We start from the raw sequence: 27,554 nt of genomic DNA on the forward strand, positions 1-27,554 counted from the left end.
TGCCATCAGGCATTATGCTCTAAAACATTCCATGATATATTCATTTATATGCAAGGGTATTTGAGATTTGAGAACCATGCTTGTCTTTCTATATATATTATAAACTGCATATGAAACAAAGGAATAGAAAACAGAGAAAAGTCAGACTGTAAAAATACCTGTTCACCAGAAAATGTATAAGTGTGATGAGAAAGTCAGAACAGGTCTTATTTTAGGACTGAGCTCTACCAAATCTGTCAGAGCGGAAACAAGCGCAAGGCCACATGAATGACAGGAGAACCTATCTTAAAAGAATGACATCACGGCAACTGACTGCACGGAGCCAAACGAAGGTGTATTTAGCAACATGCTGACGACAGTAACCAACGAAACAAGTGCATTTAGCAACATGCTGATGACACAAATCAATGAAGGGAGTGCATTTAGCAACATGTTGATGACAGTAACCAAAAACCACACCTGGTTCTTAGCGTCTTCCTCATTGCCGGGAAGCAGGCCGGGGGTCTTCAGCTCACCCAGGCACCGTTCTATTGGTCCCACATCGACCAGACTGGAACACAAATCCCCCCTTTCATGGCACTCATGTTACATGTACCCCCATGCCAGCACTTAACTGTGTTTTGTTTGTATTTTTGTCCTAATATCGTAGCTTGTTCTTCCCCCTAGTTTGACTTGGCATAAGTTAGGTCAGAATAATGTGCACTGCGTGAACTGAGCTGTGTTCCTGGCTATAAAAACCACGAAATGAGTATTCCTGTGTTTTGTAGTTGTTCCAATGACCATGATATGCACTTTTGTACGTCGCTTTGGATGAAAGCACATGCTAAATAAATGTAATGCAACAAATAACGCCGAATCATAACGGCGAATAAGGCCAAGCCGGCGCTGCCGCAGAGCCCCGCCGGGAGGCGCTGCAGCGGACGGGCGCGTCCGTTAGGGAGCGCTGACCTGGCGAAAGCGGCCAGGGTTTGGCCGTGCTCCAGGGCGCTGAGGGTGAACTCGGGCAGCACGGCCAGCAGGTTGGCCAGCAGCCCCGCGACGGCCGACGCCAGGTGGGGGGTGACGATGGCGCGGGGCTCCGGGGCCCCCTCCCCGGCGCGGGAGTCCCGAGAGCTGCCGGAGTCGCTGGTGTCGCTCTGGCCTGGAACGCAAAAGAGCGGAAGGCGCCGCGGTCAAGGCGGCGAGGCCTGGGAGAAGGACAGCGGCGCAGGCTTCCTGGAGCCCAGGGCTCGCCGGAGGCTCTGAATCGTGCCCACTACAGCACGCTCTGGCCTACCCTGGGCGACGAGCCGGCTGTCAATCTGCTGAGTGGGAGCCCTGGAGGAGGACAGCGGAGGCGCACAGCTTTCACCTGGCTCTTCTGGAAGAATCTGAAACCCACAACCACAATCACCATCCTTTCACGCTGACTGTTAATCAGTCACCATCTTCACATGTGTAAATGATAACAGATTAGCATAAAAAAGTCCATTTTGAATTTAAGCTGAGAATGACTTGGATTTTAACTTTTTTATATTTTTGAAGGCTAAAGACAGTTGGTTTAAAACAGCCAGAGAAAAGTATGAATCATGCTGTAGGCATCTGAATCCAGAAATACTTTCAAATGTATAAAGTTTCTTGAACTTTTTTATCAGATCTAAGATAGATATACGGTATTTACCTGAACCTTTCCAAAAGTTAAGGTATTTCCAATCCTCCTACAAAACTCCTTGTGTAAGAGCGTTTCACCACACAGCATCTGCTCAGTGACTCACCAGAGTGCTCGATGTGGACTGGGAGTCTGACTCCGGGCCCTGGTTTAATGGTCCAGTGGGGCATCTCCAGTGCTTCAGTGAGTCATCAAAATCTGATGGACATGCATGCATTACCATACAGAATGCCACTGATGTAGCAAAGCAGAGTAAAAAGACAACATCGATGACAGGAGAAAATAACTCAACCTCAACAATTGACTGGGAAAGACCAAAAATGAACCGCGGAGGCAAAGACCAGGACCAGGACCAGATCTGATCCACTGAGCCATTTCCACTATGACATCAAATATCAAAGTGTATATTGTCCTTTGTTTGTTCTTACTGTATCAATTATACTTATAAAGGGAAAGCTACCGTGTACATGTTTATGTAAATGTCACATGACCTGAAGCACACAATTAATAAATGGATTGATTTCTGAAGGTGCGGAAATGAGACATCTGTACAGTCTATGACTGCTTTCCCCAGGGTTCAACATTGGATTGGATTACCTTCGGTCACGCTGCCCACAAGGCTAGGAGCTCTGGGAAAGGTCAGGTCGAAGGTGTACCTGCCCTGGTAGCAGGATCTGACAGCTTGGCCGATGTGCTCGAAGAACTGGCAGTGGTACAGGAGGGCTTGCAGGGCAGGCAGCCCCACCAGAGACAGGCCAGAGCTCTCATCGTGCACACACGGACCCTGGAGCCAGAGACGGACCAATCAGAGCACAGAGAGAGAGACCTTTTCCGAAGAACTTAAACCGAAGTGAGGCAAAACGGTGCACTCGAAGGTATGAGGCAAGTGTCAATTAACGGAAACGAAAGGACATTTACGTGACCTAAAACACGCCACAGGGTATTTCCTGTGAAACAGTAAATATGGTGTAGGAGGAAGCACAGATATCACTGGGATTATGAAAATAGAAGAACTACCACAGCAAAAGAACAAAAAAAACTATGCAGCTGCACTGTTCCACAACCCAATGCAGACAGCCTACAAGTAAATGCATGAAACGCATCCATTTCAAATGCCACCTGCCTGCCAAGCACAGTCTTTAGCTTCTTCCATGCTGGCAGGCATGGGCATCACAAGCAGATTTTGTAGAATAAATGCTGCCTGTAGGAAGAAAAAGAAAAGAAAAGAAAAAAATCAACAATACTGCCATCTGGTTGTCTTTAAGATGTAATGCAGGCTGTCATCTAAAATACATTAGTAAAGGAATACCCATTTTTTAACATGCAGGATTGTTTTACCTTTCACACATACATAGTGCTCATTCCTCAGATTACTGGAAACACATCATTAGTTTAAGCCAAGGGGTGTAAGTGTACAGTAATGGCTATGAAACTGAACTTGGTCACAGTTTCCAAGTGTTGTTATGCTGTTGAGCAAGGGGCTTTCTGTTAATACCCAGCCGTGTACTACACGTGCAAAACAAAAGCTAGCTCAGATGCTAGCCGGAAAGCAAGGTCGGCGCTGCGCGGCGCCTGAAAGACCGCATATCCGCTCACAAGCAGCGCAGACCCACCTCCCTGCGCACCATGCTGCACTCCTGCTGGTCCAGCAGGATGCTCAGCAGCGTCGCCCACAGCCCGCCGGAGATGTTCTGGCAGCTGGCGGCGAGGGCAAGGCACCCGCTCGGCACCGCGGTTAGCGCCGAGCCCACGCCGAGGCTCGCGAACCTCACCTGGAGATGAAAGAGCGGCGGAAGTTCAGCCGCCTATACGCATCCTGGAAAAAAATATCAAAGGATGCCTCTTCGCTCAAACGGCGTCTGTGTTTGTCTCTGGTGTCACGCTAGCGGATCAGTGCGCTCTCACATAAAAGGTCTGTCAGTATACCTGGGCGTGGTGAAGATTCAGGAAAGGAGATGAGAAACTTGTACAGGTTACACAAGACTACTGGTGACTGTTTGGCAAAACAGTGATGGGCATGAATGCGTGGGGAGACAACAAACAACGAAAATAAACAATCGATGGATCACTCCCTATGGCTACAGAGACCACTCTCTGTAGCGATAGAAGCGATAGCCGTTGATTCTTGTTCTTTGTCCATCTGTTTGGAGGACTACCCACGCATTTGACTTCATGATAAAAACTGTATTGAAAGAAACAGACAGGATGCTTGCTTCATCCAATGTAGGTTGCTTGCTTCCTTTTCGGGATGGTTGGCACATTTGTGCCAACTGCAGAGCTCAACCAGTCTGTCTGTACTTTAAAATTCAGTTTAAACATTCATATTTTGCTAGTGATTAGAAAGATTCATTTTTTACTTGTGGGTTGTGACAAAATGTGAATATGACATGTACATGCTATCCTATCATACGCAGTTAAAATATCCATCTGCAAGAATAGATTGTTTTTTTGTTTTTATTTTCTTATTTATATGACCCACCTCAGGGTCCCTGTCCACCCATAAGGGAATGAGCCATGCCAGGCCCAAATGAGATGCAGCTGGCTCATCAGAGCTCTGGTCATGTGACAGAGACCACAGGGACATCCAATCCTTAACAAAAAGAGATCCACTTTGAATTAGAGAGCACATCATTCAACAAATAAACATAACAAATTAGCTCTTTTCAGCATTGCAAGCCTCCATATACAACTGAAGCAGAAAGCCAAGCTGTTTCTTGGGCATATTTATGAGTGCACTGACCTTATCCTTGCTCTCTGACATCATTTCATATGATAAATGAAGCAAGCAGAGGACCGCGTTCTTTGTGACTCCTTTTCCCATGAATGACATGGAGTTCCCTCCCCACTCCACATAGAAAGAGGATATGACCTAGAAGTACAAATAGTACAAATAAAGGAAGACATTCCAGCACACAAATAAATAATCTGTTTGCTTTAAACCACCACAAAATGTTCAGGGACCTACAAATATTTATATTTTAGTTAAATGTTAATTAAGCTTGAACAGCAACAAAATATTTGACAGCATTTTTTCACAAAAATAAATGAAAATATTAACAGACATTTGTAGACTTCTAATACAAACAAAACTACACAGAACAATAGCATGTGTTCAACAATCTAATGAATATTTTTTTCACAACAGTGTCCCTTGCTTTTTAGTCACTGCTTTTTCTGACATTATTAATACATGTAAAGACTACTGACAATGCAGTAAAATGTATCTTTTTGATGAAGGTTAAAACAGTTGAAATGCTTCAAAAATGAACACTAGGGAAAAGCTTGAGCTGTGCACATAAAGCTCAGCGGGATGCCTGCTGTTAAAGGTTGATCTGTAATTGCCTGGGGCGTCCAACCAAACCTTGGCTTTTCAGTCCCGTAAACAGCACAGACGCCATTGAAGCAGCCTGAACACAATGTCCTCGTCTATCCTTCAAAGCCCACTCTCAAGGGGACCTTCACGGGACATTGGGACATTTAACGCACACGCCCGTGACCCTGATGTGCTTTCTAGTGAAGCCGCAGCCTGGAGCAGAGCAGGGGAGCGAGCGAGCACACGGCTGGCTTGTTAATCCATCAGTGGGGGAGGTGAAGTCAGGTGGAGGAGATATAGAAAAGGGTGGGGTAGTGAAGTGAGGTGGGGGAGGTGGAGAGGGGTGGAGGAGGTGAAATGAGGTGGGGGAGGTGGAGAGGGGTGGAGGAGGTGAAATGAGGCGGGGGAGGTGGAGAGGGATGGGGAGGTGGAGAGGGGTGGAGGAGGTGAAGTGATGTGGGGGAGGTATAGAAGGGTGGGGGAGGTGAAGTGAGGTGGGGGAGGTGCAGAGGGGTGGGGAGGTGAAGTGAGGTGGGGGGTGTGGAGCAGCTCACGCACAGACCTCCAGCAGGCCGCTCAGGTACTTGACGCACAGCTCCAGGGAGTCCGGGGCGGCGGCGCCCGAGCTCCACCCGGGGAGGGCGGTGACGTGGGCCATCCCCCGCAGGGTCCTCTCCAGCGAGGGCAGGCCGTAGAAGTGGGGCGCGTCCGACACGCGCAGGCACTGGAGCAGGCCCGCGGCCAGCTGCGTCTTGAAAGGCCCCGCCAAGGCCAGGCTCATCCTGCATTTCAAAGACAAGGGGGCCACTTTATTCCTCAAAGGCGCTCCACTTCAACCAGGGGGCCGCATGTGGCACACACATGAAAGCGCAGCTGAGGCAACAAGTCCAAAATTTCAAGCGTATCACCGAGCCGCACGAAGAATGGGTAAAAATGTGACATTTCGCATTCATGTACAAAAGACAGCAAATGAGTGTATTTGTGCATAATTAATGAAGAAATAAGTTTCACATCTTCTCGTGGCGAGAGCAATCGTTGACAAGAAATCGATGGCACCTCAATTGCTCCTGGCTCTTCCCGCTGGGGTGGAATGGAGGTTTAACAGGGAGCTGATTAAAGACTCCGCCGTCGCCATTCATCACAGCACAAAGCACGCATCGCGCCGCACTCGGTCAGCTCATGAATTTTCAGGGAAAACAATTAAGGGATTTGCCTGGAAAAATACACGCTCGCCAAGTACCGAAGGAGGTAAAACAAATAGCCGAGGGGGAAGCGGTTTGTCTCGCTCGTTTATTATGTTCATGCGCACTGTGCGTCTGCGCACTCACGGGCATGCATTCCACTCTTCACAACAAAAGGTGGCCTCAGAGGGAAAAAAAAAAAAGCGTAAAAAAAGTTCAACTTTTCAGAAACACTCTCTAACGCGCGGGTTCCACGGTGAACGCTCAGCGAGGGACAGGGCTAGACCTGCACACATTTGCACGCCGTCATCGTGAAAGTACTTAAAACTCAGAAGTTTCTGACGAGTTTGCTGAAAACAGAACGGTGCGTTGTCAATTAGCACCCTAGCGGGATTCACGGGGTTTTGACCACACGGGTTCGCACCCGCGCGCTCAACCTCGCCGTCGACGCCAACCTCCAGCGCCCCGGCTGCACGCCGGAGCGCGAAAGGCACTAAATTTGCACCTGCTCTATATATAGAGGGCGGCGAAGGATGTCGAGCGGCGGTACCTGTCGGAGGTGTGGGCGAGACGGTGCAGCAGCGTGTTGAAGAAGCCTGACAGGGCCTTCTGCAGCCGCTGGGTGACGAGATCCCGAGCTTCCTCCGCGTCCCCCGGGGGCGGAGCCTCGCCGCGCACCAGCAGGCCCAGCAGAGTCTTCCTCTCCTTCCAACGGCAACACAGACACAAGACAGCGGCTCTAATGAAGGCACCGGCCCGTCACCACGGCGCGCTTCCGTTTCACAATTCAAACGCGAACCGTATCCAGGACGAACGCTCGGCTCGTAATGCCAAATAAAAAAAAGAAGATGGCGTTTCATTTTAAATGATGGCTTGTAAACTCCGTTGGATTTTTTTTTCTTTACCTGTGAGCAGCAGTCAATAACCTTTTCCTGGACCAGTGCAGACACAGACACGCTTTGAAATGACTCTGCGATTAGAAACTCTTTCCACTTCACAATCCCCGCGAGGCATTATATCAAAGCGCCTTTTATTAGCCGTGAAAGCCATATTGTTTGCATGCACATTATTGATAGTCCAGGTATGACTTATTGAATTCCGCTCCAGATTATGTAAATAAGAGGACCATAAATCTCACGCTGAGAGCAAAAACAGCAGAATGAACACAATTTTTAAACGACTGCTACAGTTTAGGCTCGGCATTCCATTTCTAGCCGTTTGGTGACATTAATGCGCTTCTACGAGTTGACAGTGTGATTTATGCGACCCTTCCAAAATAAAAGTGCTTTGTTTGGAGGGGAGGGAGGAGGAAGCAACAAGGCAATGCCTAAAATCTCACACATACTCTAACCTTGAGCAAGCTTTAAAAAAAAAAGACCTGTTTAAGAAGCAACTCCAGTATCCACCGCACGTCAGCTTCGTCAGCTTCAGACTTCTGCTGCTTGAAAAAGGCGTTGAGAAAGGCCACAATGTCCGCCAGAAGCTTTTCGTCTTCTGTGCAAGCGGGCTGAACTTGGAGGAACCTGCAGCAACGAAAATGAACAAGCTAAACGGTTGCGCCAAACACAGCACACTACGCACACAAAAAAAACCAAAACTTTTTTTGACGTGTTTAAAGGCTTGAAAGTTTCCCATTTTAGCTTCATATCCCATACGGTTCCATCAATTCATGACATAACAGCGCAACAGGGCACGCGGCGGCCTACCTCTCGATGGCAGGTCGCCACCCCAGAGTCTTCAGGACGCTCTTGGAGCTGTCGGAGCCCAGCTTGAGGGCCAGACGGTCTGTCAGGAGGTAGAAGCGCAGCCTCGCCAGCGCGCAGCCGACGGCGCTGTGGGAGTCGGCGCCGCGGACGGACTCCAGGCAGTCCCGCAGCCCGCTGCTGACGTGCGTTACTTTCAACAGCGCCCCCTGGGCTGCAGGCATCGTCAGATCGGCGTGGAACCTGAAATTTTAAAAGAAGGATAAGAAATTAGGGGAGAGAGAAAAGCCTTTGTTCCGCGAAGTGCTAATGTGGCTCATCTGCTATCTGTCCGACAACTGAAGCGAGGCAAATGATTCTGCCATCATCCGAGGAAAGATTATTTTCCCTGTTCGTTTAATATTCAGTGACACCCAGCCTCATAAATCTCCGAGCATGTTGTTGCACTTCCCTTAATAATTGCCTTAATGCATTAATAGTTCCAGGTACATGAAACCAGCAACAGAAATACTGCTAACTCATTATTCAAAGGTCGGAAAACAAATTAGGCTTCAATAAATTTAAAAGTTTGATGCCGGGGATGATTACACCATTTTGAATAAACTTACTAAGTATTTCCTTAAATTTAGAAAAAAAAAAAACAAGAACAAGAAAGGATTCCTACTCAGTTGTTCAATCTAAATGGGTTATTTTTTAATATGTTCAATTCTGCATAACACTTCAAGCATGTGAAGCATACGATAAGCTAACACATTCTTCCATGTAATTGCTTATTTTCTGCAAACAAATGTTAGACTACATAATTGTGGTAAATTTTCAAGGTTTCCTTCAACACAGAAACATTTTTATATTTTCCCTTAAGAGCACTACAGACCTGAATTGATCTATCCTCTTGCGAGAGATATGCTAAGCAGTCTCATTACTTTGAAAGATAAATGCAGTGGTGTACTCATTTGTTTTTATTTAGCCTTATAGAATACAAGTGAAGAAAAATCTGACACAGATGCACTTGTTATGAGACCACTACTGTACCTCATCCAATTCCCGATGACAAATTTGAGCATGAGGTGACCAAAATTGGTAAGTACTTCAAAGGTATTCTTTTGTAAAAATGTTCCACACAGGAATTAGAACTCCAGGAAAACGTGTTAAAAGGGAAAATGAAGACAAAATGGAAAAAGCACACACATGACAGGGACTGTAACGAAGTGTCAAACAGGGACAGATATGCATGTCACTCCTCAACAAAAACGCAAATTGAACAACAAATCACCAGAGAGCATGCCAAGCACACAGAACGCGCTGTTTCCAAATGAAGAAATGAGGCTCACTCTGGGAGGTCACCTCCGTAGCCCTTCAGTTGCTCTAGGAGGTTATCTATCCCAGAATGCCACGCTCGGTTCCAGGCAAACTGCAGCATCTCCCAAGCCGGTTTCAGAGTCTTCAGGTCGGCGTACGGAGGCAGAACGACGCAGTACGGGCTGACCGCGTGGTGAGACGAGGCTTGAAGCGGCAGGTCATACCTTCACGCGCACAGACAACGGTTAGAGTCGCATTTCCTCAAGACACACAGACGTAATTAAACAGCCATTACTCATGTCGTGGTAAAATCATTTTGTATTTGGTAGCTAAAGGAACGTGCTGGAGAATTACCTCCTTATCACAGACACCGGGACTGAGAACGGGGAGGGAACTGCACGGGCATCAGAACTGTCGGTCCTGACAAAACAACGACAGTTAAACACCAGCATCCTCAAGCGTGATTATGAATACAAATGGCACCAGTGATGAAATGCACACATTCCAATTTCGTTCAGCGATGAAACAGATATTGCAGGCAACACAATGCACAAAGAGACAGTGGGACGATGGTCGTGACAGAGGAAGACACCTCTTACCACAAGTCCATCCTTGCGCTTTCATCGAACATCAACATGCACATGAGCGCGGCCGCCTCTGACAAGTCCCCTGCATCCTCCTTCACTATCAATGAGGCTAAAACGAAACAAAAAAGGAGCAGGAAGGAACATTCAGAAATTAATGGCGATAACCAAAATGGCCAGGGAACGGAAACCCTGCTTGATGATTCAGGGTCACACATTAACATCGGCTAATTGCAAGCGTTGCGGGGGACGTTCGGTACGCGCGAGGAAAATGAGCTAATATCAGAGAACAAAACAGGCAGAGAAATGAGAAAGGGAATACGACGCGCAACTGTTCTGCCGGTGAAGTTTTCAGAAAACTCCCACGCCCAGCCGCTCGAGACGAAGTGAACGCATCGCCGAAAAGAGGCTGATGCGATTTGACAAACGCCGTTTGAGAAAGATGAAGGGGAGGAACGCGTCTGAAACCGCGGCGCGCGGTCGGGTAGTTTGAGCGCAAGACGGATGAGCTGATATCGGCGGCACGGTAACCGGTGGAGGAGGCTGAAATCCATTCTACTTTAGGCCTAACTTTCCTCCCCCCGCGCCACCCCATCTCCCCCCCCCCCCCTCCGGGTGAGGAGACAGCTCAGACAAAGCATGAAAAATTGAAACATTTGTCATGTAATGCAGTCCTCTGGTGTCTCCCTGGCTGGCGCTCACTGGGGGGGCGGGGGGTGAGGTAGCGGTTCCGCCGCGTGTGACAGGCGGTTAGAGGGCCGGCTGAGGACGCGTGCGCGGTGGAGGGATACCTCTGAGCAGCGTGACCAGGAAGGCGGGCCGCTGAGCCAGGGTGTGGCGCAGCGAAGGGTCGGCGGTCACTAACTTCCTCAGCATCGAAAAGCAGGGCTCCAACAGGCAGTCTGTGTTCTGTGAGGAGGGGGGGGGGGGGGATAACACGCCCGTGGCCTTGCCGTTACTTCAACCGTGCCAATCAAAATGCCGTAAGGGCGTGTCAAATGACAAACACTCACTCCAGAATGGTCACGATCACATACTCTTCTTTTAAAGGGGGCAATGCTGAACGAACAGCCGCAATCAGGCTCAAGTGAATATTACAGAATTCGCCTGTATAGGACAGTACACGATTCAAGCTAAACAGGCTTCATTTGAGCCAAGCCTGTACAAGACAAACAGCAAAAATTCAAGTCAACTTAAATTAATTATGCAGTTCACTTCCACTTTGAATTCATATCTGTAATTACAGACCCAGTAAGTCCTGTTACTTGTGAAATTTACCTTAATTTTGCTGTTCACGCAATCTTGAATAAAAGATGTCACCTTCTCCACCAGTCCCAAACTCTTTAAAACCGCGTGCATTGCTGTATCTGTGAAAAGCAAAACGCAATTGTTTGGCTAAATAAAACTTTCGATGACCGGCTAAGTGAGTAATGCAGTATCATAAACCCAGAATAAAACAAAGACTCACAAGTAGCACCTTTTTTCAAGCCTAGAGGCGGTTTTAATTTTACTTTTCCTGTCAAGTCTTAAACATATGGCCGTGGGCAGTAGCTCGCGCCTTTCCAGAGTAACGAAGGCTCAAGATGAGTTTCCAGAATACAGCGTACTGCTGTATGACAACTCATTTCAATGCTCGGAAGATTATTTTTAATTGGAATCTCGTTATAATTTCTAAACTTGCAGACTGATACATTTTTTTTTACATAAATAAGTAAAGGCTAAGACAACATTTTACCCTTCAGGCAACTGTACAACTTATGTGTAGTTTGTTTTAAATTGTTTTAATGTGCGGCAAACTATTTTTGTTATTGATTATGCAGAGAACTTCGCTTTATTATTTTCTTATTATAAAACTTTTTTTCCCCCACAAACCTATGAACTGAACTGTCAGTAAAGCTCGAAAGCGCTACTAGTCATACCCATGTAATAAATGCACACATTGTCTTGGAGTAAATGTTACGTTATTAATCTGCATAGTGGACACCAGAATTCAGACGACTAGGCTAATTTTACACTTTGCAGATTGTTCAGGACTAGCTCCTTAATTAATGCTCTCCACACAGCATATATTAATCCAGAAGCCCATGGCTGAAAAGGTTTCTTGTGCACTTTACACTGTGAGATCAATCATAGCACAAACAGCAAAACCAGACAACCTGTCTCCCCCCTTATTTGGCCCAGAGGTAGTACAACTGTCTGCGTGGAGGTTTAATCGACAGAGGAAGTGGTTAGGAGGCAAACTCGGATTCTTCACCCTGCAAAACAACAGCCAACTGCTCTGCTGCAGATCTCCTGAGAACAAGGTCAACCGTCTCTGAGGCGAGGATGCTGTAGAGCTTGCTTACGGACTCCACCTGGTTATCAAAGGGAGAAAGAGAGCAGAGATGGAGGGCGAGCACATCGCTGGGTACGCATTATTTGCAAACCCTACTGGATATATCACACTGCTTTCCAAACATCTATCCACACAGCATAAAGACAAATGAACAAATGAGAATTTTAATTATGTGTTTTCATTTAATTTGGTATAACACAGTCCATGTGTGCTTTACGCATAGGGCTACTTATTTACCTTCAAAAGAGACCTGTCTGAGTCATTGAGTTTTATGTCCACCAGCTTGTTCACGACGTATAAGGACGGCAACGCTTCCAAAGCGGCACGTTCCAAAGGCGGTCGTGAAGCAAGGCCGTCTGCGCTGGTGAGGTGGGGCAAGAGATGCTGGGCCGCAGTGCCCCGAACCCTGAAACCATTAAACGACGCGCAGACAATCAAGGCGAAGCATCGTAATGGCACCATACGCTGGTAATTACCGGCTTCACACAGCAGCAACTAGCCGCGGAAGAGCGCAGCTAATTAAAAGGGCTAATGGACAACCGCGCAGGCAATTATTTGGGAGAAGTAAACAGCAATGCACTTCAAGGGACCGCACTTTAAATTACGCTCAAATGGAAGAATATCGTTCTCGATTCGCCGGCCTCTGTAGATATCAAGCCGCAGATGCGCTTACGCTGGGTGCTTAGAGAAGAGCAGACGGATAGCTGCTCTCAGTCTGGTGGCGTTCGAAAACGCTCCGTCTCTCCTTTCATTTGACGCTTCACTTATCAGCAGGATACAGTTTCCAAGCGCGTCTTCAGCTCCTGCGTAGCCCTGGTGTAAACAAACAGCATTGTTTCAAACCTCAATAAAGCAGACAATGGACTATCATGGGGATTTGTGCTTGGCAGAGGAACATAAACAAATACGCTTAGCAGAAATTTTAAAAATGTTTTACTGTCAAGCTGGCGGTGGCCCAATTACAGAAAGTCCTTAACGAAGTACACTGCAGATGACAACCTTGTCAAGTTCTTACGCATATTCAGATTCACTTACGGTGAATTGTCGCTTTTGTTAATTGGCTTATCCTGCCACTAAAGATGAGTTAGGAAAACACAATCCATGAAACGCTTAGAAACAGAGGGACCAGGGATTGGCAGTGTTTCACAAAATAGGGTGAAAATGGTATAGGTGCGTGAAAAAGAAGACCTTTGAAAATAATTCAACCAACTTGACAAACCCTTTAAAACCAAAGATCTGCGTTTTCATAATTTGTGGAAATTCTTTTGCACAGTCTTTCCTATTTTATAATTACCTTTTTGGTGACATGGTTTACCTGCAATATAGGGATGACTGGGCAGGCTGCTTCAATGAATTTGTTCCATGTTGGAGGTGTCATCATCAATTGCCCTTGCAGAAGGAAGAGAAGAATGTCCCTGGCAGCACATTTCACCTATGGATCAAATATGAACCAGCTCAGGCATTGATGACATTGCAGTTTATTGCTTCACGCTGCCCTGAAAATATGTCAACAATTCCATGATGCAAGCACACCATACCTTAAAAAGTTAGTCAGACCGCAGGAAAACACAAGACAGAATCCCTGCGTGTGTGCGTTACAAAAATAGTCTCCAAGTTGGCAGAGGCATCATTGTCCATTTGTGAAATGCAGCTAGCTCAAAGAGAAGTGGCCGTTAATATGGCGTCACTTCTAACACTTAGGCATTCACAGTGGGTTACAACCCGCTAGGCATTTACCTTTTCTGCTTGATCCTGGAGCCCAAATGTAGAAATTTCATAAAGGACATGGGCGTTCAGGAGAAAGTTCACTCCGCTACAGATGGATGAAACCGGCTTTGTGACATTCTGAACTCCGAGGCAATCCTGCAGCAGTGTTATCAGAAGCAGGCATTAACAGGGCTACGGGTTCAGAGATCAGCGCTTAGTGAGCGGCTTGGCCGATTCTGCTCATTACACTGAAATTGAGGATACCTTCACAACATTCAGGGTGCAAGTGTAAGTCTCGGCCTTCACCGCCTGAAGAGGATGGGACAAGAGCCTCAAAAACATCTTCTGGCTTTCTGCCTGAAGTAGAGGGCTTGCTTGTGCGAACTTCCACCTGAAATAAGGGAAGACATTACAGCACTAGCACGGAGCAATAACAATACATTTTTGAAAAAATAAAATAGGTCATGGTCTCTTTGCAACTGCAACTGCATGCATTCGTCTGCCTTATCATAAGGATCAGCACAGCAAGCAAATACTATTTGTAACATATCTTACACGTAGGAGCAGATCTGAATGCACTCCTTCACAACCGGTAGGTGCTGATGATACGGAAGTCCATATATGGCCTGGTCTGCCAGCTCCAAAAGCTCTGACCAGTTTTTGTCCCCCTGTAAACAGAGAAATAAAATTGCCTTCTTTGAACATAGATGTGCAATTTTAACTTACACATGACTCATAAATCAAATGTTTGCAATTTTTTAAAACTACGGATGTAAAAAATATTATCCAAATTCAGTTTAGGCCTGCTGTGTTAAGACAGCCTAAAATGCATGTCTGTCCAACTGCCGTACAAAGTGTACACATGAAATGGTACACCTGTAAGAGGAGCTTAGACCCAGATCTTTCTTTCGGAGCAACCATTACCACAAAATCATATTTAACTTCACTGGGTACTTTACTAAAGTTCTCTCTTCTATTACGATCTCACGCTGGGATGTGAACTTGCTTAACCTGCGCTTTAACTCAAACTTCCCTAAGCATGTGAGGTCCGCAGTAGACAGTGGCTAAGTGAAAACAGCCCACCTCAGCGTGCACTTCCTTCAGGAAGGTGCAGGTGGACTCCGCGGCCCGCGCGGCCTGGGCCACGCGCCGGTAGGTGGCGTGGCTCTCGGGGTTGCCCTGCTCCAGGTAGGCCACGGCCGACTCGTGGATGCCGGGGAAGGCTTCGCCGAAGGGCGCGTCCACGCAGAGGAGGAAGAGGGCTGTCCCCGCGCTCTCCGGGAGATTCTCGGCAGCCTGCAAGCCAATGGAATCCAGCCAGAGGCGTCAGAGCTCTGACAAAGACACGCCCGCGAGGCACGACGCCCCCCACGTTCGAGCGCGTGCGTTCCCGTTCCCGTTCCTGTTTGTACAAACCTGTTCCACGGGGAGCAGGGTCTGGAGGAGGCGGACGGTGAAGACGGCGGTGCCCACGTACGTCATCCTGCGGTGAACCAGCGCGGCCTCCGACTGCTCGGAAGAGCCGGAGTGGTGATGGCACAGAATGTTTCCCAAACATTCCATGGACCCCTGCAGCTTTTCTTTCTACAGAAAGATGAGAGTGTGAACAAAGCACTCTTCGAAAATGCAATTCTGCTGCAGGAGCTAATGGCGCATTACAAACAGCAGGGGGCAGCAGCTGCTCTGTGATTATCATCGGGAGCCCTTTCGGGAGAAGACGACAGAAAAGGCTCACTGGATCCATTACTGTGGGCATCCATTACAGGCCAATAGGGAAAATGGCCTTGGATTGACAAGTACATAACTCTCCCCACATAAAAAACACAAGCTTTTCATTGCCCTCAAAGGACAAAAGACTTGGCAAAGGAGAATCATCAGTGTGGATGCAACTCTAGCGGGGCTTGTGATCGATAGTTAAAACATTAACTGTTTACACAGCATGAACACGGATTCACTACGCTGAGAAATTTTATGTGATCCCCGGACCAGTACCGAAAATAAATAAAAAAGAAGCAAGACTGGACGACTGTATGCTAAAACTTCTGACAGCTACAGTCTTTTCTCCTCGAGGTGAAGTGGTTTGGATGGGATTCTATTCAGTCACCAGATCAAAGAACAAAGAGGGTTCGCAAGGGTGAGAAGTGAGTGAGAACGGCTTGGCGTCTCGGTGCAGCACATAACAAATCTGGAGCTTAAAACGAGCAAAAATAAATAATAATGTAATGCTGAGAGCCGAGGACCAAATATTGAGAACACGGGAAACGGTGCGACTTGCCAGCTCCTGTCCAATTAGGCTGCTGTCCTCCCACACCTGCTCTGACACACTGTCTCCCAGGAGCAGCAGAGCCTCTGACAGAAGCTCCAGGACACTCAGGAAGGCCTTCATTCTCTCTGAGAGGCAAAAAAAATAGAAATAAACACCGCCAGCCGCAGATCACGGATGATTCCCCCCCCCCCCCCCCCTCACCCCCAGACATCAAGCGGGCCGCATCTGCGTGGGCGGCCTCTCTGGGCGCGGGCGGAGCGGGCGGAGCGGGCTCCTCACCTGTCTGGAGGAGAGGCAGGGCGTGCTCGAAGACGGCGGCGCTGAACTGGGCCAGGCTCAGCTGCCGGAGCCGCAGCTCCAGCACGTCCTCGCCCTCCGTCTCGGGGAGCTCCAGATGGGCCGCGTCCAGCGGGGACTGCGGGGGAGGCCCGGGGGCGGGGCCAGCCTGGGAGCTGCTGCCGCTGAAACCACAGAGAGATCAGCGTCGGCGAGAAAGCAGCGCTCACACGCCTCGCGACCTGGGACCGCGCACCGAGCTCGCAAAAAACAATCTACAAATGAGCCCCGCGCATCTGGAAATGGCTTTAATCCTACCGGGTTTCACGGGCAGCCATTTCAAGTCCAAAAATCTAATGTGGATCCCCATCAGCAGAGCAATTCGAGCTGTTCAAATAAATGCCCAGAGGCACGCCATCGCCGCTAAGCCCCATAAACACGGAGGAAAACACAGTTATTGCAACGAGATAAAACAAACTGCAACTCCGGTCGGTGCCTGCGCTCTGGAACTTCCACACGTGCCGAGAATAAAACAGGCAGTCAAATCAGTGCGTGGGACAGAGCACGGCATTTAAATCAAGCCTGATTCTTGTTGCCTTAGCAACCAACATTCACCTATAAAATTAGCTTAAAAAAATTCAAACAATTGTACAGATAGAATATAATTAGATATGATAATTGACTTTGTTGTTTCACCTTCCTGTTTTCACATTAGACCGTAACAGGTAAAATTTGATTTTTTTTTTCTTTCCAAAAGGAGGCAAATTAAAAACAGAACGATGACACACAATGGGAACATACACACAGAAAAAAAAAACGCACGGTGAATGTAAGCATGTAATTAATTATTAGTCATATTTCATCTTCAGATTCTTGACTTCACCATTCACGCATTATTTTCCACCTTCTTATTCCTCTCCACCTAGTTGACACCTGGCTGGAATCAAAACTTTTCCTTCTGAAATGTTCTACAGTGGTATTTGTCATAATGTGATTGCTTGGGTAATTTCTGAATTTAGGCATCACCCTTTTGTGCTTAGTACTGCAGTTTTCAAATTAGCATTGAACAGACTCCACTTGCATAATAACAAATATCCAAACAGACCGCAGATTAAGAAAACTAATTTGAACTTTTCTACATTCCAGTCATGACTGTGCCGGTACCCAGTTCTACTGGAGCACAGTCTTTTTACATTTACAGTCTGTACTACTGCTCAACTGACAGGCAACGCTGCTCACATTCACACACTTGCACTTGTACTCTTTGCACAAGATGAATTGCCTGCTTTTAATCCTGCTGAGAATTTTCTTTTTGAGTTGAAGGTGTATGTCTTTAAACTTACACAAAAGAAGAAAACTGCCGGCACATACATGACTGCGCGTTATTCAGTATCAAACAAAGTCTTGCGCCTTTTCAAATTGGTCTTAATGGACTTCACTGAGGAGAAGAATATTGAGAAACGGGTTCGCTTCTTTTTACACAAACACTTCACGTACAAGCACTGCAGTGCCTTTTTCATTTTTAGTTATATTTTATCAGCACTTCAGTTGAAACCTCAAAAGAGACTATGATGAAACAAATGTTGGTCTGCTGCCTTAATGCAACTGTGATATTTTCTCATATGGCTGTGGTCTAATACGCATGAATAACTTAATGACTTCATACGCATACTTCATTTTTGCTAACAGAAAGGAGGACTAATGGCCTGTCGCTACAGACCTGGATGAGGCGGCGTCACCATCCTGACCGTCCCCTCTGGCTCTCTGCCCCGTCCGTCCAACCACCGAGGGCCTGGGACTGCACTCCTCTGGGGAGGACACCAGAGACTGGCGGGTCCCGCGGATTTCCTGAGAGTAGGACATCGAGGAATTCTGGGATACCGCATCTTTGGAAGCAAAAATGAAAACTTGTTGTAGCGTAACAGGGGATAAAAGGCACCATTTACAATACTGCAGCAATTATAAACAATATGAATTAACAAAAAAAGATTTCTGCACACCAGCCATGAAATGAAGCACGCTTTCGGCTTAAACACACATGGTGTTCTCTCTGCACCGCGTGGCTGTACCTTGTTTGGCCGAGTAGAAGCTGGGGTCTCTGTGAAAGCGAAGTCGGCTCCTCAGATTTGTACACAGCTGCAGCAGGCAGGCGACTGCGTGTAGAGTCAAGTAGCTGGCATCATTCATCCCGAGCTTCAGCAGGGAAAAAAGATTCTATAGGAAAGAGACTTTCTTCAATAACTGGAAAAGCTGCAACCACAAGGCAATTACAGTATGGCTGTCAGGAAAATATGAATGAAATTAGCCACAGGTACACTGAGCCCCATGATGTTTGGTACAAAGACATTCTTTTTTTCTTGATTTGGCTCTGGACTCCAAAATTTTAGATTTATACTCAAACAATTGAGGGGTTGAAGTGCAGATTCTGAGCTTTTATTAAGGGGTATTTTTATACGTTTAGGTTTCACCGTGTAGAAATTACAGCACTTTTCAGATATGGTGCTTTTCCATTCCCTCCCCTCCCATTTCAGGGCACTATACTGTTTGAAACGCATCAATGTTATGCCAATGGAAGTGATCATGTTTAATGCTTTGTCACACGTCCTTTGCATGCAATGACTGCTTTAAACCTGTGACCCACAGACATCACCAGGTGCTGAGTATCTTCTCTTTAGATGCTCTGCCAGGCCTGCACTGCAGCCATCTTCAGCTGCTACTTGTGTGGGGGCTATTTTCCTTAAGTTTTCTCTTCAGCGTATAAAACGCATGTTCAATTGTATTCAGATCGGGTGAATAACATGGCCAGTCAAGATTTCTCCAGTTCTTCGCTTTGAAAAACTTCATTATTGCTTTAGCAGTATGTTTAGGATCATTGTCTTGCTGCGTAGGATTAAGTCCTGCCCAAAGAGCTTGGAGGCATTTGGTTGAACCTGAGTAGATAAGATGCTTCTGTACACTTTCAAATTCATGCTGCGGTCAGCAATTACATAAACAATGCAGACATGGGAGCCAGTACCCACACCACCATTTTTCACAGATGAGGGTAGTGCTTGGGATCTTGGGCAGTTCCTTTTGGCCTACACACGTTGCTCTTACAGCACTCTGATACAAGTGAATCTTGGTCGTATCTGTCTACAAGACATTTTTCTAAAACTATGCAGGCTCTTTTAGGTACTTCTAAGCAAACTGTAATCTGGCCATCCTGTTTTTTTTTTTTTAGCTAACTAGTGGTTTTTATCTTGCAGTGTAGCCTCTGTAGTTCTGTTTGTTAACTCTTCTGCAGACAGTTGTTGCTGACACATCCACACCTGCCTCCTGTTTTTTTGCAGCTAACTAGTGGTTTGTATCTTGCAGTGTAGCCTCTGTAATTGTTTGTGAAGTCTTCTGCAGACAGTTGTTGCTGACACATCCACACCTGCCTCCTTAAGAGTTTTTTTGATTTGTTGGACAGATATTTGGTGGTTTTTCTCCATTATGGTGAGAATTCTGGGGTTATCAACTGCAGAGGTCTTCCTTGGCCTACTAGGGCCTTTGTAATTACCGAGATCACAAGTGCACTCTCTCTTCTTAATGATGTTCTAAACAGTTCATTTTGGTTCGCCTAAGGTTTGACCTATGTCTCTGACAGTTTATTTCTTATTTCTCAGCCTCGTTATGGCTTCCTTGACTTTTACTGGCACAACTCTGGTCCTCATGTTGACAAACACCAATAACAGACTCCAAAGGCAATCAAAAGCCTAGAATCAGGACTAAAGACTGAAAGCACTCTTATACTGTACCTATAATAAGGAAGCAATTAAACACACCTGTCTAATCGGAAACCCTTGTGAAGCCATTTGTCCCAAACATTATGGTGCCCTGACATGAGGGGACTATATAAAAAGTGTTGTAATGTCTACAATGAGAAACCAAAATTGCTTGATTACAAATCTAAAATTGTACAGTACAGATCAAGTACAAGAATAAATATGTCTTCGTGCCAAACATTATGGTGCTCACTGTATTTTATCTTCACGCTTTGACCATCATTTCATTGTTGTGGGGATGAATCTGCATTTGTTTTATAAGCAAGCTGTGCATTACCACTTACTGTTATTAGTCAGGGTATTTAAACAGCCAATATCAAAACACGCTGCAATACCTTCCAGAATAGAAATTACAATTATATATGTAACAGTGTAATGAAGGCACACAATTAGTATATCACCACTACGGCAATAAAACCGAGACTAATATCCTGCCATTTTAAATAAAGACAATAAATATTGATGTACGAGGCTTCACATTAAACTATTTATCTTACATTAACTATACTTGGCCTTTGAAGGAATATTTCGGCAGGGAAGTCCTGCATAATGACATCTTGCAGGAGCTCACAAGTGGTCCGTACTAAATTGTGGTTGCTACTTCTGAGAGAGCTACAGAAAAAAAGAACAGATGAAATGCACATCAAATTGATTAAGACCAGGAACACCAGACTCATTAAGAACAATGTTCTTCAACAACCACCACAACTCCCAATTAAGGAAAGACTGAATAAGGATTGCTGGTGTCATACAAAGTACATGACAAACAGAATATGTCACGTGTAACATTATACATATTTGAAATAGCAAAATTTGACCGTCATCACTGACCTTTCATTTGATGACAAAATGTGTCGATCTGTTGTGGTCAAAGTCAACCAAGGAAAAGTTGAAAACTTCAAGCACCTCACAGAATCCCTGACTACAGATGATAGACATTAAAGATAAAAGAAGCAAACAAGAAAGGCATGGTAATTATACAGGCCAGCTACCATTATGCAACTGTTTGCCATGCTCATCATATATTTCAGATAATTAGCCTATGCATTCATAAATCATCTTCAGTGATTAGTGAGCCTACTGAAAATAACAATGTCAAATTACGCATTTCTAGTAATAGTAAATGCAGAATATACATATTTTGTTAAAACAATATTAAATCAAAATTCAATCAAATTATATCAATATAAATTACTGAAATTATAGGCTACCTTAAGATGCAACAGGGAAGCAAATACATAAGCTACCCAACTGACCTGCTATTCTTTGGGGAGGAATGTCAAAGTTCCTGGTCTTAGAGCTTTTCTGAAAGTACCCCATTACAGGTGACTCTTCTTCAAAGTGAGCTAAAACAGAACCTTAAAAACATGCAGACAGGGTTTTAGATTATCACTGTATGACAACCAATAAGGACCAATTTCATGAAAACAATAGATTTTCAGAAAAATCTCATTTATCAGTAAGATTTGTGAACAAACCTGTATTATGAGAGGATGTCAACTGCTGTCCAGATGACAAACCACCTGGGAAATTTGAGAGTAGTTCCGGGAGGTGGAACAGTTGATCAAAGATGCCATCAATAACAGCTTGCAACTGTGGCTCCACATTCGGAGAAAGCTGGGTCAAGAACTCCACAGCACCCACATCCCTGAGCATCTGTGCAGCTGTGGGATGCTTTGAGGAAACCAAATGTTACAGTAGTTACAGTAATATGATATACCTCCAAGACTGAACAAAAAAATGATATTCCTATGTTTGTTTCTGTGTGTAGGGTGAATGCAGTGAAACAGAGTAACCTCCTATGGACCATGCTGATTATGCGCTACTATAAATCACTGAGTTTACAAGAACGATGAAGTCACCCAGACTAGGCGTCTGTTCAGCAAATAATACAGTTGCGTGAGCTATGTTAGATGCGCTAATTTTGTAACATACAAACATCATTTCTAAAATTTGACTTAAATTATTATTTTTTATTTATTTTGACCATTTATGAACTTACTTCGGCCAAAGCATTCAGAATTTCCAGTACTTCTCTTTGCATTGGCACTTCAGGGAAATTAAACCACTCAAGCAAGCAAACGAACAACATTTTCTCTTGGACAAGATCGGGAATAGACAATAAGCCATGATCCAGCTTGCACTTTATGTTCTGGAGTGCCCGCACTCTAATTTCCACCAAGCGATGGCCTGACAGAAGAAAAACAAGTATTAGCACACATACTTGACAGGCTACCTAGATACCTGACTTGAAAAGGTTGCAATATGTCTGACTTCATAGTTAATTATTACTTTGCTTTTACTATACTATTACATAATTTCTGTACGCATATATTCACATCCCAACTAACCGACGGATACATATCTAGTTAACTAGCTAGTCTATATTTCGTCTTCAGTTTACTGGCTATCAAGCCAAAATGTTGACGTGGTAGCACTGGCTATCAAACAAGTACAAGGAACATTTACATCTAACGTCAACCAACTTAGCACACATAGTCTATAACAACTCGATGTCAACTCTAGAAAGTAAGCTTCAAAGCTAGTTAGCTAGCCAACGTTATATTACTTCATTAACGTTTGGTAATTTAACGTACCTGTCTTTTTTATCAGAGTGGACAATTCCATAGTTATAGGTAGCTGATACAATTTCAATATTTATCAACGCATGCACTACAGCCAATAGCTGGTTAACTACACATGTTAAGCACAGTTTGTAATAGTTTTACGGTTGAAGTGGAACCCACGCTCACATCAACAACGGTTACCCTGGGTTTGTTTTCAACAACCGCGCCAGCATGCTAGCCATTTCCGGGTCAGTGTACTTAACAAAGACCCTTTTCACGTGACAAGATCTCCAACTTGAGGCTTATCTTTTCATATGAGATTGAGAAGTGTCTGAAAATAGAGGCTGAAAATAGTTGAAAAAACAATAAATTATCACAGTTGGGTGTATCCACTACATACATAGCATACACGGGTGGCGTGCAAAGGAAGTGTTGCTCACCCTCCAACCTAACAGAATAATGACACAAGCATAACCATCAGTACAATTGTTTTGGATTCAAATACTATGCATGTTACTGATCTTGTCTGGTGTATTGGAACCAATGAAATACTCTCAAAAAGTGCAAACCACGCCTTCTGGTCATATTGGCAGGCTCACTTACACCAGGCAATATCAACAGAGCATAGAAACATATTTGAATCCAAAACAAATACTTATTTGACCCAGGTCTAATACCTACGATTCAAATATATGTGTAATATGTTTTATATTTCAGTCTCCATTAACATGCATTCATATTTGGCCATTTGCTATGAAATCATGTATTCGTACATTTTACTGGCTGGACAATTGTTAAATAAAAGGCTCATCTCTGCAATACTACATATTTTTTAAATGTTATTTCATATAACATGTATCTATGACATCAAATTTCATCAAACAAAATGTCAGTATTTCACCATTTCACATAATAAACAGCATAGAATCAGACCAGAGAAGTCAATGACAGTCAGAGTTCAGGGCTTGATTGAGTAAACAGCATAGATCATATTCCTTGCCATCATGTGTAAGTCATGGCTTATTTACTTACTGCATACACAAAAATAACTATAAAGTCCAACATTTCCCTTAGGAATGATTTACCGATTGCTCCAAAAAGTTAGGGCCATTTATCTGTGCTGGTAAAACATTTTGAATCGCATGCAATGTTACATGCTAATTATTGACAGCCATTAAAATGTTAAATTCTGTGATGGCTTTTTTTCTGATATAACACATAGTTTGTTGGTAAAAGATTCACATAATTCAATTCTAACATAGAAGTGAAATCATGTAACTTTTTTACTAACTTACTATCCACACAATACTTTTATAAGTTATACTTGTTCATATTTCCTTTGCAGTCGGATGGAAAAAAAGTTGTACAGTTCTTTTCTTGACAATATAGACATCATTGGATTTTCATCAGTGTCACTTCATTTAGACTCAGTGCCTACCCATATTTCAAAATATAATCTTTTGAAAAGTAAATATTTTGATATTGTCTTCTCCTTCGGGAAAATCTATTTTATGGAAACATTTTCTAAAGGAGAGCTGCTCAGACTACAAAACAGTCTGAGCAAAATAAAAAAGAGAATTATGCTGTCAATGAGATAATACAACTCTGCTTTCAAACTGAGTTCTTAAAGAAATAAAATAACAAATGTTTAGTTATAGTTTGCTTCAGCAGAGAGCCTGACTGTGAGTGTGGCCTGGTACAATCGGTGCTTCCATGGTCATTTGGAATGGGGAAACACTGACAATGCCCACTGTGTATGAAAGTTGTCTCTGTCAAGAGGAGATACAAGCTTTACACTCTGTATGTTTTATGCAGCTGGGACCAAAAGAGAAAGCAGGACAACTTCAGAGATGGCAGGTTTATATAACATGTCTTTTGGGGTACATGTTTTTTTTTTTTTTTTTGGCTTTTCGTGTTTCTACATTGATAGACTGACAGGTTGGAGAAACAGTTTCCCTCAGTCTTGAATAAATATGGGCCAAAATCCTACTTAAACATTAAATTATATTAGAGGATGATAAAATCTATTTTAAATCATTTTTGATGACAATGTCTGTCCATCCATCCATCCAATATCTATACCCGTTTATTCTGGGCAGGGTCATGGGGGGTGCTAGAGCCTATCCCAGCCTGCATTGGGCGAGAGGCAGGAATACACCCTGGACAGGCCGCCAATCTATCGCAGAGCACACTCATACCTATGGGCAATTTTATGTTTCTAATGTGCCTAGCTGCATGTCTTTGGACTGTGGGAGGAAACCAGAGTACTCGGAGGAAACCCACACGGACATGGGGAGAACATGCAAACTCCACACAGAAAGGCCCAAGCCGAGATGACAGTATATATTCCATCTATTTGAACATGCAATTTCTGAGAATAAGGAACAAACAAGGAACAGCTGTGTTGTATCTTTAACATGTCTGTGCTGTACGGAACTTCTGTGGACATGTGTGCAAGTCGCTCAGTGAAATTAATGTCATCTAGGTTACCATGTTATATTTCATGTTTCATGACCTGTAAAGTATGGTCACGTCAACACATGTATATGTCTCCGATTTAACATGTGTGCACTGATATTCAGATCATAATCCATACTGGTTATGTGATTTGCCATTCAGCTACAAGCATCCCTCTGGGGGCTGATACAACTAGGTCCTACAAATCACAGATTCATATGATGCAGTGGGTCCTTCTATGGTTTCCTTTTTTGTTTAATAGCACAACATAAACCAGAGCCTACTGTATGTGTTTAGGGGACCATAAAAACGACAAAAACAACAACAAATCAGATATGGTGAGGGCTAGTATCAGCAAAATTGAAAAATTATATTCATGGACAGGATGACAGTAACTCAATGTAACGTTTTTACTCATTTTCAAGCAAATATGGGTCACAGTTTTTAATGCAGTCTTTGACAAAAAAAATATATAACATCCTTTTCAAGTGTAATAGTGCTTGGTTCATTGCATCCTGTGTTGGTAGAGAGGCTGCAGGTATAATTAATGCACATTTTCTGAAGCAACTGAAAGCTTCTCCTTTGGGGAAAAGGCGAGAGATATCGAAGCACTGAATTAATTTGGATCAGTCTTCGAATTTTAATACGTTTGGAAATGTACTCATTGGCTCCGACATAAAAGGAGGACACAGGGTAAAAAAGTAATCATTATCCATTTAATAAACAGCCCTGAAAGGAAAACCCAGACAGCATTCTCTGGTAATCTCACAAGCAAAAACAAAGCGGTCCCGCTGGCCTCATCACTGTCTGACATGCCTGCTGTATGTGTCTTCCGCTCCACTGAAAGCGTTGAGGATATCAGGGTGGGCATCCGGGGACCACTCACAAAGCCCCTGGTGCAGTAGTCAAATCGGAGGTTTGAGGATGGTTGAGAAAAGCTGCAACAGCATTGTTTAAAAATGTATGGATGAGGGACCTTTCATTTGAAATGAAAAGCTTGTTTATTTCCATGCCGCACATTATAAGTGTGCAGCAAAACATTTATAATTACATTGGATTTATATGAGTATTCATTTTGGTCAGTAAAATGAGAAAAACGTACATCATCAAGCCCACATATTTATTTATAGGACTGTGGCTTGAATTATTGTGGACATCTGGAAATCAGTAGTTAGAAGTTTAACATTATAACTTATAACTTTATGACAGTTAATTTAAACTGTTGTGCTATTACAAATGTCAGAGTATTTGTTTTATGGACTGTTCTTTTGATGCATGTTATATAGGGGAAAATATTAAAAGACATAAAAGCTGTGGTTGTCAGATGAGATGAGATTGTCATTTGTTCAGCAAAATGGTCAGTGAACTCATATGCTTAGATGTTTAATTAACTGCAAATCTGTACCATCTGGTTAAAATACAGTATATGGTGTACATCTTGTGTCACCAGACAAATGAATTTGAATTTAGTAAATTAGAAACTAATTTCATAATTTGATCTTGTGTACTTCAATGTGTGGAGTTGGACAATTAACTTGCAATGAGAGCCAATATTTTGATGTTCTGTGAGAAGGCAAGCATACTGGGCGGCAGTGTAGTATGATGGATAAGGAGCTGGTCTTGTAAGGTCACAGGTTCTATTCCCAGGTAGGACACTGCTGTTGTACCCTTGAGCAAGGTACTTAACATGCATTGCTTCAATATATATCCAGCTGTAAAAATGGATGCAATTTAAATGCTAAGTAAAAAGTTGTGTAAGTCGCTCTGGATAAGAACATCTGCTAAATGCCTGTAATTTACTGTACTGAAAGCAGCTCTTATGATTTTGATAATCTGTGATCAAGTGTTTTTTTAATTTCCAATGGGACTAAATGGTCCATTCAGCACTCATGTTTGAGAAGGAAGAGACCATTGAAAATGATGAGGCACAGTTATCTGTGCATGTGATCATTTGTGTGTGGATCCAATGAATAAGGAAAAAAATATGGAGGGTTGAGTGAACTTCTCATATTAGCAACAGAAAAAGAAAGTTATCCATGGTTATATAGAAAAGAAAAGAGGGAATTGTAGAGAACAGTTTGCAATGGCCGACTGCAGCAGTCTGTAAAAATTATGTTGTTCTTTTTTTTTGTTTGCCGAGGTAAGAAAGGAGCAGAAAGAAGTGGAAGGACGACCATCGGCTAATTTGCTTACATCTCTTCTTTGCTGACAGCAGAACAGGTTTTCTGTAAGCCCTCTCAATGTGAATGATGAAGTTCAGCTACAGGCTGGAGGATACAATGTTCATGGCCCAAGATGACTGAGGACACAAATAGTCTACAATTATGGTGCACACATGAGAAAAGAGATGTCACAGGTAACAGGTTGGACTCAAGTCTAGAGGATGGATATGGTGAAGATAAGGTGAATGGC

At 44.1% G+C, this 27,554-nt stretch overlaps 1 protein-coding gene across 3 annotated transcripts in view; it reads right to left on the minus strand.

Annotated features, from left to right (window-relative positions):
- Window positions 1–23,066, minus strand: part of rttn (rotatin) — a 39,705-nt gene extending 16,639 nt beyond the window's left edge. The window contains exons 1-37 of one of the 3 annotated variants that reach the window (XM_064333120.1): window positions 22,716–23,066; window positions 22,121–22,308; window positions 21,597–21,792; window positions 21,375–21,476; window positions 20,950–21,040; window positions 20,616–20,730; window positions 18,382–18,526; window positions 18,033–18,198; window positions 16,316–16,497; window positions 16,042–16,161; window positions 15,187–15,350; window positions 14,854–15,066; window positions 14,326–14,438; window positions 14,035–14,161; window positions 13,801–13,926; window positions 13,379–13,495; window positions 12,737–12,876; window positions 12,301–12,469; window positions 11,983–12,082; window positions 11,007–11,095; window positions 10,520–10,637; window positions 9,744–9,840; window positions 9,499–9,564; window positions 9,177–9,368; window positions 7,849–8,088; window positions 7,521–7,665; window positions 6,693–6,847; window positions 5,524–5,743; window positions 4,389–4,517; window positions 4,128–4,238; window positions 3,262–3,420; window positions 2,772–2,849; window positions 2,246–2,432; window positions 1,755–1,846; window positions 1,277–1,370; window positions 949–1,141; window positions 460–550 (exon numbers count right to left, since the gene is read on the minus strand). In XM_064333120.1, coding sequence (XP_064189190.1) covers window positions 460–550; window positions 949–1,141; window positions 1,277–1,370; window positions 1,755–1,846; window positions 2,246–2,432; window positions 2,772–2,849; window positions 3,262–3,420; window positions 4,128–4,238; window positions 4,389–4,517; window positions 5,524–5,743; window positions 6,693–6,847; window positions 7,521–7,665; window positions 7,849–8,088; window positions 9,177–9,368; window positions 9,499–9,564; window positions 9,744–9,840; window positions 10,520–10,637; window positions 11,007–11,095; window positions 11,983–12,082; window positions 12,301–12,469; window positions 12,737–12,876; window positions 13,379–13,495; window positions 13,801–13,926; window positions 14,035–14,161; window positions 14,326–14,438; window positions 14,854–15,066; window positions 15,187–15,350; window positions 16,042–16,161; window positions 16,316–16,497; window positions 18,033–18,198; window positions 18,382–18,526; window positions 20,616–20,730; window positions 20,950–21,040; window positions 21,375–21,476; window positions 21,597–21,792; window positions 22,121–22,308; window positions 22,716–22,746 — 5,061 coding nt within the window. In that variant the 5' untranslated portion in view covers window positions 22,747–23,066. Of the gene's footprint in view, window positions 1–459; window positions 551–948; window positions 1,142–1,276; window positions 1,371–1,754; window positions 1,847–2,245; window positions 2,433–2,771; window positions 2,850–3,261; window positions 3,421–4,127; window positions 4,239–4,388; window positions 4,518–5,523; window positions 5,744–6,692; window positions 6,848–7,520; window positions 7,666–7,848; window positions 8,089–9,176; window positions 9,369–9,498; window positions 9,565–9,743; window positions 9,841–10,519; window positions 10,638–11,006; window positions 11,096–11,982; window positions 12,083–12,300; window positions 12,470–12,736; window positions 12,877–13,378; window positions 13,496–13,800; window positions 13,927–14,034; window positions 14,162–14,325; window positions 14,439–14,853; window positions 15,067–15,186; window positions 15,355–16,041; window positions 16,162–16,315; window positions 16,498–18,032; window positions 18,199–18,381; window positions 18,527–20,615; window positions 20,731–20,949; window positions 21,041–21,374; window positions 21,477–21,596; window positions 21,793–22,120; window positions 22,309–22,715 lie in introns of all 3 variants that reach the window. The other 2 variants (XM_064333119.1, XM_064333121.1) reach the window with 2 other exon arrangements.
- Window positions 23,067–27,554: the final 4,488 nt, after the last annotated feature.

The sequence above is a fragment of the Anguilla rostrata genome, chromosome 4 (genome assembly GCF_018555375.3).
Source record: "Anguilla rostrata isolate EN2019 chromosome 4, ASM1855537v3, whole genome shotgun sequence".
Lineage (NCBI taxonomy): Eukaryota > Metazoa > Chordata > Actinopteri > Anguilliformes > Anguillidae > Anguilla > Anguilla rostrata.